We start from the raw sequence: 18,641 nt of genomic DNA on the forward strand, positions 1-18,641 counted from the left end.
ATTTGGATAGGCCTTCGCCACTGAGGTATTTATTGTTGCTCCCAGAAATTGTTGTATGTGGGAGGGTTGCAGATGTGATTTTGGGTAAGTTTTGGAAAATCCTAGACTGTGTTGTAGCTGGATTGTCTGCGACATATAGCTTGCACACTGTGCGTATGAGTTGGCTTTTATGAGCCAATCGAAGAGGTAGGGGAACAAATGGATGTGTTGCCTTCTGAGGTGTGCTGCTACAACTGCTAGGCATTTTGTAAAAACCCTTGGTGCTGTAGTTACCTCAAAGGGAAGAACTTTGAATTGATAGTGGTGACCTTCTATTGTGAACCTGAGGTATTTCCTGTGAGCTGGATGTATAGGGATGTATAAGTATGCATCTTTGAGGTCTAATGTAGCAAGTAAATCACCTTGCTGAAGTAGTGGGAGTACGTGTTGTGCAGTGATCATATGGAAATGCTCTGAGATTATGTATTGGTTCAGAGGTCTGAGGTCCAATATTGGTCTGAGGGATCCGTCCTTTTTGGGAATGAGGAAGTATAGAGAGTATACTCCTGTCCCTTGATGTTGAAAAGGTACTGGCTCTATGGCACCCTTTTCCAGCATGGATAGCACCTCTTGTTGTAACAGCGTGATGTGTTCTTTGGACATTGGACTGTGTTTGGGCAGGATGTTGGGTGGAGTAGAAGTGAGTTCCAGGCTGTAACCATACTGGATAATTTGTCTCACCCACCTGTCTGTCGTAATGGCGTTCCAGACTGGTAGGAATTGTGTTATTCTGCCTCTGACTGGTGTTAAGTGGTATGGAGGGAGTGTGAACAAGTCACTGTTTGTTGGCGGTGGAGGCTCTGGTGTTATTACCACCACGTCCTCTGCCCTGGTTATTGTTCCCTCTATAACCTCCTCTGTTGGAGCCTTTTTTAAAGGTGCCTTGTGTAGTACTTTTAAATGAAGAAGTTTGGGATGTGTTGCCTCTGCCTGAGCCTCGAAAAGAGGATCGACGAAAGGAGCTCCTAGACTGTTGAAATTGAAGTGCACCCATTGAATTAGCGGTGTCAGTATCTTTTTTCATCTTCTCTAAGATGGTATCAACTGCAGGGCCAAACAAGAAATCCTGGTTAATGGGTTGATTGAGTATGGTAGATTGCACCTCATTTTTAAAACCAGAGATGCAGAGCCAGGCATGCCGGCGTAGCAACACACTAGTGTTGACGGACCTAGCGGCTGTATCAGCTGCATCAAGGGCGCATTTTATGGATGCGTTTGTGATGAATTTCCCTTCCTGTATTAGGTTATTAGCTTTTGCTTTATAGTGTTCCGGTAGTGTGCTCTGTCATAGCGTGCTAGGAAAGCTTGTGTATTGGCTGTATTTGCTGTCGGAGAGGCCACTCTTTTCCCTGAGGCTTCTAAGATTTTTGACTCCTTGTCAGGAGGGGGGGCATCACCTGTTTGCGAATTGGCCCTTTTCCTAGCATTAGAAACAACTAGAGATTCTAGTGGTAACTGAGCCTTGATATAAGAGGGGTCTGTAGGGGCTGGTTTGTATTTATTTTCAATTGTTGGATTGAGGACTCGCGCTCTGGCTGGGTCTTTAAAGATGTCCGGTGCGTGCTTTAGTATTCCCTTTAGCATAGGGAGTATACGTACACTTTTCTCTGATGTAGGGAAGGTGTTACATAGGAAATCCTCCTTTACAGGGTCAGTGTGCATGCTTACACCATGATACTGAGCTGCTCTGTCAACTAACTGGTTAAAGGCGACAGTGTCGTCAGAAGGAGGTGGCTTTGTGGGGTATGTCGAGGGATCGGGTATGGGTTGTGTATCATATGGGTCATCCGGGTCATTCTGATCGTCCCATGTGTGATCCTGGTTTCCTTGATCATCATGGTCTATAAAGTCCTGTTGAGGGTCTTCACCCATGTCTTCTCCCTCATAGTGTGGAGGTGGAGGAGAATATGGAACATAAGGCATGTTAAGAGTGAAAGGAGGAGGTGTGAAAGGTCTAGAAGGGGATGTCCCAAAGTCCTTTTTCTTTGGAGGAACAGGAGAAGGAGCCTCAATGTCCAGTCTTCTCTTGTTCTTATTGTAAACTGCTATATGTCCTGTATCAGGTTGTATATACAGTATTTAGGTCTGAGCTCACTGGATCAGGCTGAAAAAGCTCTTCTTCCACTGTCCGTGGCTTCAGCGCCGATGTTTTTGGATCGGTCGCTTGCTTGTTTTTAATTTTCTGTTGCGCTTTTTTCGGCTCAACGGCCTTGTTCGGCTCGACGGCCTTGTTCGGCTCGACGGTCCTTTTCGGGTCAACAGCCTTTCTCGGCTCGATGTGTTTTTTCGGCTCGCCGACTTTTTTCGTTTCGACGGCCTTTTTCGTTTCGACGGCCTTTTTCGGATCGACTACTTTCTTGGGGTAGATTCCTTTTTTCGGGTCAATGACCTTTTTCGGGTCGACTGTTTTCTTTGGATGAACGACCTTCTTCGGGTCAACGGTCTTTTTCGAATCAACGACCTTCTTTGGCTCGACTGCCTTTTTTGGATCGACGACTTTAATGTCGGCGCCCGTTCTCGGCTCTGCGGCCGTTTTTGAGTCGACGGCCTTTTTGGTAAGTGTTTTGCTCGGTCCCAGGGTACCGGATGGCTCGGGTATGGTCTTCGGAGCAGAGCCGGAAGGCGGGGCTTCTGAAGCGGTGTTTCGGTCGCGGCTTAGGCTTTTAGGCGATGCTTTGACCGGAGCCTTGTCTTGAGGTGGAGGCAGGGAAGGGGCTTTGGTACTCAGTTTGCCCCGGTGGGATGTCGTCATCTGAGTCAGACTGGTCTTCTACTGTGACTAGTTCTAGGTCGGAGTCCGCTGCCTCTGGGAGTTCATGTTAGTCGTCGAAAATGTTGCCCTGTTCATGTGCCTGTTGCTGCATCTCTTGTCGAGCAGCTCTTCGGTTACGGATACTTTTCTTCGATTGGAACTGAGCACAAGCTGGACAGTTTTCTTCGTTGTGCTCCGGAGATAGGCACCTGTTGCATACTGTATGCTTGTCTCTATGTGGAAACTTGGATCGGCATTGTGGGCATCTTATGAACGGGGTCCTTTCCATCGGCAGGAGGCCCACGTGGCGTCGAAAAGGCCCAACGGCCCACGTCGACTACCAGAGATAGATGGAAAGAACTGTTGAGTCGAGGGATACCGAGCGGAAACAATACTGTTGAAAGTATAAGGTTTTTGGCCTTAGAAAGTTGGAAAACATTGGACCTGAAGTTGGAGTTGTCAAAGTGCATCCGAACCCAATGGCGGAGAAAAACAATCTGAAGATGAAGATGCCCATGCGCACTGTAGTCCAGGGGAGGAGTCACCTATCTCGTGATACTTCGAAGACTCTTCCAAGACAACAAGGTGCAAACATTCGGACCCAACACTAGGCGGCGATCTATGCTAAGATATGAATTCAGCAGCCCACATGACTCGAACATAGTATTATGAAGTAATTTCTTTCAGACGTCCATCCGTTACAGATATCAACCCCAAGACTACATAGCAATGAATGAAAATAATTGCATTTTTTAGTATCTACTATCTTTAGGGAGTTTGCTGCAGAGTGGTAGGCTTTAATTTTAGATTTGGAGTTGTGAATGGAAATCCCATGGTGCAGACATTCATTCTAACAAACTGCTCGAATGAAAGATGGCCGAATGCTCTGATCATCTCAGTATTGCAAGCTTTGTGTTCTGCCACCTGTACATTTACGCTTTTCCTATGCAGGATCAAAGCAGTAAGGAAGGCAGCACACATCTGTGGAGATCAAAGTAAATCATGAAATTGAAGTTTACAAGTGGCAAAACCCTCAAGCTAGAACATGATAATCATTACAACTGACCTAAAAGGGACAGACTCTTCGGGGATTACAAGTTTTTAAATATTAAATAGTAGGTTCCACAGTAATAAAGGAAAAAATGATAAAGTTCTCCGGACATATACCATACGATTCAGTGTCCTAAAATAGGAGGCATTAGTTGCTGCTCGCGTCGATGCAACACCTTGGAATGTGTGTGTACATGACATTGTCATTTTACAAGAAAAATTACACATTTATATGAAAAGAAAGGTGGATCAAAGAGATCTCCAATTAGAATTTCTGAAAATGTTGCTTTAGTAAACTGATTCCCCTGAAAAGTTATTCACTGCTCATTGTGGGTATATACATATTGTTTTTATGTGACTGGGGCCGTCTTGCTATTACTTGTTGTGCAATATTGATTCATAAATGCGTATCTATTGCCCAGAAAAATCACCAGCTTCCAAAAGACTACTATTTAGCTGCCTGGTAAATCCAGGTCTATTCAAAGATTTTCTTTGAAGTATCTTCCAATAAATCCAAGATGAGGAATAGTTCATAAAATGAAGTTTAATCCAGGAATAAAAGATCCCATCCACATACAATGCCAGCAGACATCAACTGACAAATTAGAACATATCCATGACAACATTGGCTGACATAACTAATGACATCCTTAAAATTCTATTAAAGCTGCAGAGTTAAATATTACACATCTCCTTCCCTCCAAAAAACAAAAAAAATAAGATGCACAACTTACACAAAATTATTAAGGTACCCAAACTATACAAAATCAGAAAGATGACCAGGTCTTCTAGACACTCGTGAAGAAGACCTAACATTTCCAGAATCAATTGCTTTACTATTTTCCAAATCGTTGTCCTTGGAATTAAAATGTTCACCTCCTTGCAATTTCCTTCTAACAATGACAATTCTATTTAAATTCCAAATGCGATGATCTTGAGTTTGTACAGCATTGTTAAAAATTTTGATCACTTTAATAGGTTTCATGAACTTTGTTTCAGAACAACCCACCATACCAGGTCGTCTGACCATGACCAAATCACCAACACAGACAACAGTTTTTTTGACACTTTATTTGACATCAAAATATGCTTTTCTACGTTCAGCTTTATCCATCTCATTTTTAACAATTTCATCCTTGTTGCACACACATTCTTTACCCTTCAACACTTCATACTTATTAACCCAAAAAGGTTCAACATGCGTGTTAGGAATTCTCCCACGAAACAATAAAAATGGAGTCTTTCCAGTTGTAGCATGATGAGTGTAACGGTATTCTTTTATTTTTCCCAAAACACATTTTTTCCAATCAGAAGACAAGTTTTTAGCTAAACTAATAGTGTCCTTGATTACTTTGTTAAATCTCTCGACCATACCATTGGCCTCAGGGTGGTAAAGAGAACAGGTCTTATGTGCAATACCCCTAGAAGATAAATAATGTTCCATTTCCTTAGAAACAAATTGAACACCATTATCTGATAAGATGGTTGCAGGAAGACCTTCTCTACAAAATAACTCACTCAAACATTGGATAATCTTACTCGAATCAATTCCTGACAAAAAAAATACCTCTGGCCATCTTGAGTACATGTCAATAACCACTAGTATAAAAACCTGAGAATCTCTATGTTGTATGGGACCCACTAAATCCAGAGCTATGTCCTGCCAAGGACCGTTAGGTCTTCTTCTTAAAAACATAGGTTTTGTGTGCGTACTATAAGACTTGTTGCTAACATTACAGTGTATACAATCCCTAATCACCCTTTCAACCATTTTATCCATGCCACCAATATGACATGCGAAGCCTCTCCTTACTTTTGGATAAACCAGAATGAGCAACATGAACCAAATCTTTCCTAAGACTAGATGGAGGAATCAACCTTGTCCCACGAAACAATAAATTATCATCAACAGATAATTCACTGCGAACCGTCCAAAAAGGCTTAGTCAAAGCAGAACCTACTTTGCAATTGACCCAACCATTTTTCAACAAAGACATAACCTCACATAAAGTAACATCTTTCCCCAACTCTTCAGACCATTTCTTCTCAGATAGAAATTCATACTCCACAGCACAAACCAGTTCATCATCTAAATCCAAATAATCATCTTCCAAATCTCTATTGGAAACTAAACGTGAGAAAACATCTGCTATTCCATTGTCCACACCCGGAATGTATTGAATACCAAAGCTATATTCTTGTAGGCCAATAACCCATTTTGATATCCTACCAGATACCAAATCCACACCTTTCTTGCTAAAAATTTCCACTAAGGGTTTATGATCAGTATGAACATCAAAGACCAGACCCCAAAGAAATTTCCTTAGCTTTCTCACTGCCCAAAACACAGCCAATGCTCCCCTCTCTACGACAGAATAACGAGTTTCATCAATTTTGCATAATATTCTATCATGCCTAAAAGCTTCATGAGTTCAGTTTTAACCACTAAGAGTGATCCTTTCCCACAGTAACTGCAAACACGATCCACTGCTTTCGAAGAGTGAAGGGGGGATGAGATAAAATGTATGCAAGTTGGGATTGGACAGAGGTTAAATTGGGTAGATTTAACACAGCCAACTTGTGTAGACTTTGGGAGGAAATAATCCCAAACTACATACATCCTTCTCAGAACGTTCACAACTTTGTTGGTGTCCTCAGGACTATTTAATGAAAAACGGCTAAATGCCTTAGAAACTGAAAATATGTCTCTACAATACATGCTGTGAACCAAAAAAACTAGAAAATCGCACAGCCAGCCTCTTTTTATACCTGCTGCTTGCATGAGAAATGATTTATTAAATTTGCAATAATATATTCACAACTCTAAAATGTCAATACCTATTGGTGTTCTAGGTGTTTTGATTTCCATTCAGCAAGGTCATGATTTGACTCCATTACTGCAGCCACAAGTTTAAGGTATCAGACTGGTCATTTTCCCTTGACCTTTGTCTACATGAGAAGCTACCCTACTTCCCAGTAATTCAATTGTTTAAATGTGGGGACTACAGGGCTCCACGGATCCAATCATACTCCAATGTGTTTAGAGATTAAGAGCATGGTACATGGCACCTTCTGTCAAAACATCTTGCCCTTTCAATGGTAAGGACTTCTTGAGATAAATTAACTACATTTGGGGAAACTTAGCAACTCACCGGCTGGACTACGGCAACTCCCTCTACGCCGGAACCACCGCCAAACTCCAGAAGAGACTCCAGCGGATCCAGAACGCCTCAGCACGACTCATCCTGGACATCCCCCGTCGCAGCCACATCTCCGGACACCTGAGAGACCTGCACTGGCTCCCGGTCAACAAGAGAATCACCTTCCGACTCCTCACCCACGCACACAAAGCCCTACACAACCAAGGCCCAGGATACCTCAACAGCCGCCTCAACTTCTACGCTCCCAAACGCCAGCTTCGATCGACCGGCCACGCCCTCGCCGCCGTCCCCCGCATCCAAAGAGCCACCACAGGGGGACGGTCCTTCTCCTACCTCGCCGCCAAGACATGGAACTCCCTCCCGACCCACCTCCGCCTGACCCAGGACCACCTCGCCTTCAGGAAGCAACTCAAGACCTGGCTGTTCGAGCAGTAGCGGACCCCCCCCTCCCCCAGCGCCTTGAGACCCTCTGGGTGAGTAGTGCGCTATATAAATGCTTTGATTAATTGATTGATTGACCGGCTAAGAGAAAACTCCATAAAAGAACAAATGACTGAGTCGGCGGATGCGCGACACACACCAAACAGTGGATGTCCTGTATGTCCTACAAACTCTAAATAAAGTGTACAGGACATCAGCCACATTTGGCAGATATACATCGGCCAAACTTTAAATATGGTACAAATCATCCCCTCTGAAGGGCTCAAGTGCGCCACTAACAGCCTTGGGTCACAGAAGTGGTTATAAAAACAGGTGTGCTCACTTTGTAACAATGGTTGTTTTTGCTCTTGTAACTGGATGAATAGGAGACATTCATCATAATCTACAGTTTTATTTCAACAGCAGCGAGCAGAAGATCTACTGACATTAAGGAAAGAAATCTTGATAGTATGAACTGCAGATTTTCAATTGGGTACATCAGCTTCAGGAGTGAATTAACTGGCAAAGAATTCTCCAACTAAGTCATAAGAAACTGCAAAGTTAACATTAAGAAACCTGTGAAGGTGTAACTTCCTGTTTTTCCATGCAAGTTCCACTTTATTAGCACTAGGAAGGTGTACGAAATTCTCATGTTCTCAAGCAAGCCACAGTTGAAATAAATGTGTGCTTACTAGTTCTCCGTCTCACATGGTCCACTTGCCTTTTCAGTATCTTCCTGTTTATATTCTCAGACCGTATCATTAATAAATTTGACCAGAAAGTCAAACTTCTAGTTAGTGTTCAAACATCCACCAGTGAGGATAGCACTTACTTTGGAGGATTGGACATTAACATTGAGAGAATAAATGGTTCCAACTCATAAACATTGCTCACAATGCTATGGGTAAAACTGCTGAATCATTGAGACATACCAGAGTAACACTTTATAGTGCCTTGGAACAGATAAATTAAAGTGTGCCAAAATGTCTGCAATCACAGTACCTTAAACTGAGATTCTGGGGGTCCCGTGATTATCACCATTCTTTGCTTTGCATCAGGTCCTTCAGGAGGAGCTATCTGCAAAATAGATTTCATGCATCAGACAACATTTATAAAAATGATATGTTTAATATTTTACACAATGTGCTCTTAAATACATTACCTAAAAATATAAATGCAGTTAACATCTAACAGAAAAAAACATGTACAATAAAATCCAATTACAGGGTAGAACTTAATGTGTGTTAATGAGCTTTAAAAGGTCCCTTTACTATTTGTAGATGTTGGCAGTGGGATCTTTTAGTGTAAAATGTGTGGACCTCTGAATGTACTTCTGAAAGATAAAAAAAGGATATACTTATTAGAATCCCCCAACACACTTCTTTGTTTTTGCAGAATTAAACTGTTAATGGACAGATAGTTTCATTAAAATGTATTCTAAGTTTATCCTTTAAATAATAGTAAAATTCACAAAATGTATGAAAGTAACATATCAAGACAGGAGTCTCTTCAAAAGCAAGTAAAACGCCTGTAATTAATAATAGCGTAACAGACATAGGCTGCAAATCCAAACTGTGACATTGCACAAATGACATATGGCATGTACATAAAATGGTGGCGCACCGCCCCCTGTCTGCCCAGCACCTTCCCTCATGATGCGGCACTCCCTGATCTGTGTGACTGAACTGGAGCGAGCTGTTGCTGCGCCTACTGGCAAGAGATCCCAGTGCTTCTGGAATTTACCCCTTCACCTGTCTCGCCGGCCATTCCTAGATGCACAACCAGCTGCTCACACATTGCAGGCTCCCAGCCACAGAGTGTCTGCCACCTCCTCTTGTTTCCTTCGTGGGCTGTAGTCCTTCAGTCATGTGCCTCTAACTCAGCAAAGAGTCGCCACAGTGTTCAATAGAGTACAGGTACTTTTGTGCAGTTTAGTGGAGTTTAGGCAGTCATTAAACTAACATTGGGGGAAGATCCTATTGGGGCACAAAACCCACCAGCAAGACTGGTGACTTTCAAAAAAATAAAATCTTCCTTTCAACCTGGCTGCAAGCCTCTTTCACTCTCCTGAAAAGATGGTGGGTGCTTGAGGGTTCTGGCAGCAGGTGGAGAAAAAGGGGAAGAAGAAAACGGGATTGATTCAAGGGGAATGTTTGCATAGCAAAAATGGCTGCCACTCTTGCTGCAGGTATGATGGGAGCTCAGATCCTTAAGTTGATGAAAGAGGAAAAATGGACTGCCGCCTCCTGGAAATATTGAACTAAGACTGTCCATAGGAAGGGAAGGAAACCAGTATGCATCTGTTCCTGGCATGTAGAGCTGCAGAGTTGCACACTGTGCATAGATCTCCACCGTGTGTTGGGCCCGGATGATTGCAGTTTGTTGTTGTCCTGAAAAGTTCTTTGGAAGTCACGAGATGTGACTCCTCCTTCGGACCACATTGCGCATGGGCATCGGCTCCATCCCCAGATTGTTTTTCGCCATAGGGAAATGGAGCTTTGCAATAAAAGGAAGGATGCCCATATAGTTTGTATCTAATTAAGATCATACTGGAACAGATAAGGGTAGCCGGGGAGGCGGGTGGGCATGTGCAACTCTGTAGCTCTACATGCCAAGAACAGATGCATATTGGTAAGTAGCATTTTCCGTTCGAGGCACATGAGCTGCAGATTGCACACTGTGCATAGATTGTATAGCAGTACCCACCCCTAGCGGCAACCACCCTTATCTGTTGCAGTAGTTCGGAATAATGTTTTGAGAACAGCCTGGCCCACATTAACTTGATGTTTGGTTTGCACATCTACACAAGTGTTTTGTGAATGTGTGCGGTGTAGACCATGTAGCTGCTTTGCAGATGTCATCTAGGGGAATGTTCCCTAAAAATGCCATTGAAGCCCCTATTTTTCTTGTAGAGTGGGCTTTAGGAGGAACAGATAACGTACGTTTAGCTTTGTGGTAACAAATCTGTATGCATTTGACAATCCATCTAGCTATCACAGATTTTGAAATGGTATTACCTTTGTGTGGTGGTGAGAAAGACACAAAAAGTTGTTTCGTCTTACGAAAGGGTTGTGTCCTCTCTATGTAGTATAGCAATGCTCTTTTGGCATCTAGGGTATGAAGAGCTCTTTCTGCTACGGTCTGTGGCTGCGAGACGAAAACGGGCAGTTCCACAGACTGATTGAGATGGAAGGGAGAAATGACTTTGGGCAATAATTTTGGATTAGTATGCAGAACTACCTTATTGTGATGCATTTGCAAGAAGGGTTCTTGAATGGTTAGTGCTTGTAATTCACTAACTCTCCGCAGAGAAGTAATAGCTACTAGGAACGCAACCTTCCACGTTAAAAAATTGTAGTTCACATTTGTGTAAGGGTTCGAAGGGAGGTCCCATTAACTGTGTGAGAACAACATTTAAATTCCACACAGGTGAAGGTGGTACCCTGGGGGGAATTATTCTTTTAAGGCCTTCCATAAAGGATTTAATGACAGGCACTCTGAATAGAGATAGATGTTATCTGTTTTGCAGATATGCTGCTATTGCAGCGAGATGTAGTCTAATAGAGGTATAGGATAAGTTACATCTTTGGAGATGTGTTGAATGGACACATCTAGAGGATTAATAATGTTGTTGTGACCATATATTACAAATCGTTTCCACTTGGCTGCATAACATGCCCTAGTGGTTGGACCTCTAGCTTCTTTAATGACATTCATGCAGTCTGGAGGAAGGTTCAGATATCCAAATTCTAGGATTTCAGGAGCCAGATCGCTGGGTTGAGCTGAGCTGGGTCCGGGTGTCTGTTCTCTCCACGGTTCTGTGTTAAGAGGTGTGGAGACAGGTGGAATTTTTGGTGTGGTACTACCGACAGTTGTAGCAGGGTGGTGTACCACGGCTGTCTAACTCACGTTGGAGCGATGAGGGTGAGCGAATGCTGCTGTAGTTTACGTACTACTAGTGGCATGAGTGGTAGAGGTGGAAAAGCGTACGCAAATCTGTTTGACCAGTTCATCCATATCGCATTGCCTTTGGACAGTGGGTGTGGATATCTCGTGGCGAAGCTTGGGCATTTGGCGTTTTCGTGGGTTGCAAATAGGTCTATCTGAGGTTGTCCCCACATCTGAAAGAATGGCTGAAGAACTTGTATATGAAGTTCCCACTCGTGGGTCTGTTGTGTTTGATGACTTAACAGATCCGCTATGGTATTCTGTACTCCTGGAACATGCTGGGCTAGAAGGAATATGTTTTGAGGAATAGCCAACCGCCATACGTCTTGTGCTAGATGAGAGCTGCAGGGAGTGTGTGCCTCCCTGTTTCTGTATGTAATACAAGGCTGTCATGTCTGTGCTGACTAACACAGCTTTTATTTTGGATACTTGTTTTTGGAAAGCTTTTAGTGCTAGGAATATTGTTTGTAACTCCAGATGATTGATGTGGAGTAACTTTTGTTTCGGTGTCCACCTGCCTTGCATGGTGTGTTGCAGGAGGTGGGCTCCCCAGCTTGAGAGCGATGCGTCCGCAGTCAAGATTATCTGAGTAACTGGCTCTAGGAACGGTCGTCCCTTGAAAAGATTTTTGGTGTTCCACCACTGCAGAGAGCGAGGAGTCCGACCGTCTACCAACACTAGGTCTGTTAATTGACCTTGAGCCTGGTTCCATTGACGTGATAAGCATTATTGTAGTGGATGCATTTGAAGTCTTGCATGGGGCACTATGAAAATGCAAGAGGCAATCATCCCTATGAGTTGCATTAACACTCATGCTGGAAGGGAGTGTTGTAGCTGAAACTTTGTTAGAGAGTTTTCATGCTGGCTATCCTTGCTGTAGTGGGATATGCTAGCGCTGTTGAGGTGTTTATTGTGACACGGAGGTACTGTTGTACCTTGGATGGTTGTAGATGGGATTTGGCGTGGTTTATTGTGAACTGCAATTTGTGGAGCAGCTGTATTGTGGCATGAGTGTGTTCCACGCATAGGTTGTATGAGCTGGCTTTTATGAGCCAATCGTCGAGGTACAGGAAGACATGGATGTGTTGTCTTCGTAAATGTGCTGCCACTACTGCTAAGCACTTGGTGAATACTCTTGGTGCTGTTGTGACTCCGAAGGGGAGTACTTTGAATTGATAGTGTTGTCCGTCTATCACAAATCTGAGATACTTCCTGTGAGCCTTGTGAATGGGAATGTGGGAGTATGAGTCCTTGAGATCTAAAGTAGCAAGGAAGTTGTTTTGTGACCAGTGCGGAAGGACTTGTTGGAGTGTGACCAAGTGAAAATGGTCTGACTATGTATATGTTTAGCGGTCTGAGGTCTAGAAAAGGCCATTGAGAGCCGTCCTTTCTCGGGATTAGAAAATGTGGAGAGTAAACCCCCTTGTTTTGGTGGTGCAGAGGAACTGGTTCTATTGCACTTTTTTGTAGCAGAGATACTACTTGCTTTAACAGTGATAGATGTTATTGTGACATTGGACGCTGTTTGGGTGGTATGATTGGGGGGTAGATGTTAATTCTAGACAATAACCTGACTGAATAATTTGTCGCACCCACCTGTCTGATGTGATGTTGATCCAGCGAGGAAGGAATTGTTGCAGTCTTTCCCCCCCCACAGGAGTGGAATGTTGGGGGGAGGGCAGGAAAGTCATTGGGTAGAGGCAGAGAGGGAGTTGTTGGTTTTGCCTCTGCCTTTGTTGTTACCCCTGTAACCCCCTCTCTGGTAGCCCTTAGTGAATGTGGATTGGCTAGGAGTCTTGTAAGAAGGGGAGGGACTTTCTGAGGAGTAGCCTCTAGTGTTGCCTCTGTATGATGAGCGACGAAAAGTACGTATGGGAGCTTGCTGCTGCAAGGCTCCCATAGATTTTGCTGTAGCAGTGTCTATTTTCATTTTTTCTAAAGACACGTCGAAATTTGGGCCAAATAAATGTGTCTCATCAAATGGCTGGCTGGTTAAGGATGGAGTTTTGTACTTCAGGTTTAAAACCTGAAATACGTAGCCAAGTATTTCTACGTAGTAGGGTGCTGGAATTGATTGCCCTTTAGGCAGTATCTGCAGCATCTAGGGCACAACGAACGGTAGTATTAGTAATATTTTTACCTTCCTGTATAAGTTCGTTGTCCCTATTTTTGTATTTGTCTGGTAGGTGTTGCATTATGGACTCTAGTTCATCATAATGTGCTCTGTCTGGCCAGCAACGCTTGGGTATTGGCAATGTGCCAGATATTAGCTGCTTGTGACGCTGTTCTTTTGCCAGAGGCGCCAAGTAGCTTAGATTCTTTGTCTGGTGGTAAGGCTTCACCTGATGTATGGGAATTAGCACGTTTACGTGCATTAGACACTACTAAAGATCTAATGGTGCTGGACCTTTAATATAAACTGGATCTGTGGGGGCAGCTTTATATTTTTTCTCAATGTAAGTATTAAGGACTCTAGCCCAAACAGGATTCTTTAAAACGTCTATTGCGTGCTTGATGACATCCTTAAGCATTGGCAAAATGGCAGTAGACCTTTGCGTGTTATCAAAAGTGTCAAGTAGGAAATCTTCCTCCACTGCATCAGTGTATCAGTGTGTAAGTCTACCCCATGATATTGGGCAGCTCTTTGGACTAGTAGGTTAAAAGCTATAGTGTCCTCTGGTGGGGAAAGTCTAGAAGGGTATATATCGTCTTGTGGGACATAAGGCACATCAGGGGTGTTGTAATCGTCCCATGGATTAGGTGACTGAGGGGGACTATTGGTCTCTGCTGGTTCATGTGCACCCCCACCTGTCCTCAGAGTCTATGTCTGCATCATTGTCTAGATTAGGGGATGATGTAGGTGAATGGTGAGGTGGAGGAGATGTAAAAGGAGGAATAATATGGGGAGGAGGTGGAGAAGGGGCCCTTAATGGAGAGGTTGCAATGTCCCTCTTCTTTGGAGGAGGAGGAGGAAGAGGTGCTAGCGCCTCAAGTGCTCTCTTCTTGGAACTGAGAGTTAAGTGACCAGTCTTAGGATCCTTTACAAGAGGTTTTTGGTTAGGATCAGGTGTGAAAAGTTCCTCTGAATAGGGAAAATCCTTCGGCGTCGAGGATTTTGGCTCCTTAGGTTTTTTCGGCACAGAGTCGGTAGCTGGTTTTGGATCTTTTGGTTTAGAATTGACCTTTACCGGAACCTGTTTCTTCGGTTCTGGGTGTTATTTCAGTTCCGAAACGTGTTCTTGAGCTTAAGGCGGCTCTTTAGTCGCCTCTGGGTGCGGTTTTGGCATCGATGAGCTGCCAGTCTTCGGCGCCGTGTGCTAAGGTCGGTGTGGTGGCGGAAGATGACTTTTTCTTCGGTGTCGGTATAGGATCGGCACCGGGGATAGGCTGGCTCGAGCCCGAGCTGCCTGAAGGCTTAGTAGACTTCTTTGCCGGGCCCGAAGGCGCGGCGTGGGAAGCAGTCTCTCGGTGTGCACACGGACCAGAAGGTGAGGGTGTGCCCGAAGCCTTTTTGGAGGGTGTCGAGGAAGGGTTGGGGGTCGACGATCTTACTTATGACCCGTTGAGCTGGAGTGACTTCCTCGACTTCGATTACTCTCTTCGGCGTGCTGGTGTTCTGGCAGGTCGACGCCCTCTTCCAAGATGTCATCAGGGACAGAAGCGAGCCATAGTTCTTCGAGCTAGTCGGTCCCAGATCGTCTTCTTGGAGCGTAAAGAGACACAGGCGGAACAGTCTTTGGCCTCGTGCTCCGGCGAGAGGCAAAGGTTGCACACTTCATGTAGGTCGGTGTGGAGAAACCTCGACTCACATTGAGGACACTTTTTGAATGGCGTCCTTTCCATGAGCCAGGAAGTAAGGCCTAGGTAGGCCCGAAGGCCTTCGTCGACGACCGGAATCGAAGACTTCGAAGTGGTCAAGAATCGCTTTGATGTGGAGCGCCATCAAAACAATACCGTCGAACTGGGGGAGGATTGCGCGCCGAAGGAAATTCGGTTCCAAACCGGAGCGGAGGAAACCCATCCGAGCCGGATGGCAATGCGGTCCAAAGGAGGAGTCACCTATCTCGTGTCTTCCAAAGAACTTTTCAGGACAACAACAAACTGCAAACATCCGGGACCAACACTAGGTGGCGATCTATACACAGTGTGCAATCTGCAGCTCATATGCCTCGAACATAGGACTTCTCCCCATGAACCAGTACTAAGACTACAGACTAACTTAATGAGGATTTACTTCAGATCACTCCAGCAAGCCTAGTGACCGCTTCGCATACCAGTATATGTAACTCCTCCATCTTAGATTGGGCATGGAAAAGTATCCTTCTCCTGTACTGTCACAGGTCAATTCCACAACTGTGGGACCTACATCTCTCCTCCCCTGTAGCCTATAGAAAAGGCCCCACATGATACAGAACAATGCTGATGGCAACCTCAAGAGAACCTACCAGATGCCCTAGGCAGGGATCCATGTAGCACTGGGAAACATGGCAGTGCTTCAAGTCAATGTTATGTGGGATGCACTGGCTCTTCCTTAAGCAGGCTGGCACCCGAAAGCTTGCACATAGTTTGCAAGTTAGGGCAACTACATGCCTTCACATTTCCAGAGGTGCTTTATAGAGTGGACAAGAGATTACAGAGTTAAACTGATTCCAGAAAGCTCAGATCATTTTGCTTACTGGTGAGAACAGGCACCTTTGTTAGTACAGCACCCTCACACCCATCACACTGATGGACCTGGTTTCATCTGTAAAAATATAGTGGACTTTTCCAGGCCTGGATCCATGAAGCAGAAAAAACTCCCAAAATCACTCACAATGTCTTCTAAGACAGAGAAAGCTGGAATTAACTCTTTCAAGATCGTATACCCAAAACCTCAGCAAAAAGGGGACTATATTCCAGCTAAACTCCAGACTACCTTCTCTTATACTCTCCCCTCATATTACCCAGCTGAAGACCCACTACCCTCAGCCCTTAATACCTAGGAGTAGTAGTATATCTCGCCCTACAAGGTCTACACCCACTCTCTCCCAAGCAAACATTGTTCACCTACTTGCAAGCTACAGCACTATGTTATGCCCAACCTCCTCTACTACCTCTCCTCCTTAACCCTAGACAAGCCCAACCAGCACAGAATCCCAACTGATTCAAATACAACTCGCGTCAAAAGCAGACCCCCGCTATCGGGAACAAAAATCTCTATAATAACCAAAATACTAACTCACCTTGCACCAAATCAATTACCTCATCTCTACGCGACATGCTTCATAAGTGTAGATCTGCTGTGGAGCACATACTGGAAATCTCAGACACCATCTCTCAATGCAATCTTGACCTCCTAATCTTTACAGAGACCTTGCTCAGCGACACATCCCACCACACTTCTTCTACATCAGAGACTTGTGCATACAAGCACAGCTAGCTTGCAATCAAACAGTTTAGTTTTATTTTATTTGCAGTCTTACTTAAAACCAATGCTATGCGTGCGGAACATAAAACCGTGTGTAAAATATTAATTTGCAATAATAAAATATCAACATAGTTAAAAGTAAAAAAACGCAGATTTAAACATGCGAGAGCTGCCAATATAAGTTGACCGGTCATTGCAGCGATTGTTAGTGCCCCTGTGAAAATAAATAATCGAAAGTTCCTTTGCACCAAAACAGCTTTAGTGACAGTTCAGCATTTTTGCTCTGGCCGCTTCAAGACATCTGACTAGTCTAGAGTTCAATTGAGACGATGCTGGGTGGAAGCAAGCCAAAACTGCTTGCCTCCTTGTCCGAATTCCCCTTGGATTAAAGGGGATTTTTAGCAGTTGCCTCCTTTCTTGAGGCATCTCTGTGCAGGAGCAAATGGTGTGGATGAGGTTTGCCCTGGCCGTTTTTGTACAAACTCCAAGCTGTAAAAGACTGCACCTTTTTCCATGGTGGAAGATGCTGCGTGCATGGCACCACTCCAAGTCGTAGCTTTAGGAATGTTAATTTCTGTGCTTTTGGATAGCCCAGTTAAAAATATTGTTGCTGGGCTAGTATCTTGTAAGAATTCAGCGTCATCCAGGCATGTGTTCTGGATGAAAAAGCCACTTTATCCTCCACCAGTGACTGTTTTTAGCGACTTCCAGACTAGTTTCTTCATAGTTACTTACCTGTAACTTCAGTTATCCAGTATTGGTATCTTCCATAGATTCACATGCCTGAATCATTCCCTGTCGCCGAGGCGGGAGTCCCACGGTAAATAAAAAAGCAGTGACAAAGGTAAATGATAGTCAGCCTTAAAGAAAAAAGGCCAGAGGTCTAGATCCTAGTAGCCTATCAACATCATTATGCTAAAAAGACCAAAGTCTTTGTCCCAACCAATCAGCACCCTCTAGAACACTCTGCAGAGCCAGTTCTCCTCAGATTTTCGTTAGCACAAGGGGAAAATGAGTATCCCAAAATAGAGAACTGACTCTCCGGGAAGGAGGGTGGGTGCATGTGAATCTATTAAAGATACCAATACTGGATAACTGAAGTTACAGGTAAGTGACTTGTTTTCTTATCCAGTATTGGGGTATCTTTCATAGATTCACATGCCTAAATCAGAGTAGCAAGCAGTATGCCAAGTATATAGTCGGTTGCGGATGGTGGGAGACTTGTACTGATAAACTCCCAGTTGCATCCATAAATAATTAACAAATGCATCGTAACCCAAATTTTCACATGTAAAACATGATTTAGAAATATGTAAAGGAACATGCATAGGTCTATACACTCATCTTATATACACACACTATACATACATACATATATATATATATATATATATATATATATATATAAATTTATTTTTTCACACACTGTGGTCTTTATACAGGATTGCTCCACAGCGGGTGCTGGCGTTGGGCCAGACCAATGGCCAAAAGACAATTTTTTGAACAAAGGACGCCGCACACAGCAACTTCTTTTTCACTGATTTATTACAGTGCCCAGTCTAACACCAACGCGTTTCAGCCTGACGGCCTTGCTCACGGTAAGTGTCACTACTTTCTTGCAACTGTTTAATACTCCTTTTTTTGATTTCTACTATTCCCATAGACTTCTGGGATATGTAGTCCATATTAACATACAAGAATACACTTTTTGTTAGACATAGTTCGCAATTCATATTATGGGATATTCTTATTGCAGTGCATTTCATAAAGAACCCAGTGTATATAAGGTCAGACATTTTGGCATGCATTTCAAAAAAACTTTGTATATCAATGTTATTGGAAACATATACCATTGTCATGTTTA

General features: G+C 43.7%; 1 protein-coding gene across 1 annotated transcript in view; it reads right to left on the bottom strand.

The window, feature by feature from the left end:
* The window catches only part of IGF2BP3 (insulin like growth factor 2 mRNA binding protein 3), a 1,069,372-nt gene that overhangs the window by 249,957 nt on the left and 800,774 nt on the right, over positions 1 to 18,641 (bottom strand). The window contains exon 12 of the mRNA XM_086941758.1: positions 8,425 to 8,499. Coding sequence (XP_086797884.1) covers positions 8,425 to 8,499 — 75 coding nt within the window. The remainder of the gene's footprint in view (positions 1 to 8,424; positions 8,500 to 18,641) is intronic.

Source organism: Lissotriton vulgaris, chromosome 10 (genome assembly GCF_964263255.1).
Source record: "Lissotriton vulgaris chromosome 10, aLisVul1.2, whole genome shotgun sequence".
Taxonomy (NCBI): Eukaryota; Metazoa; Chordata; class Amphibia; order Caudata; family Salamandridae; genus Lissotriton; species Lissotriton vulgaris.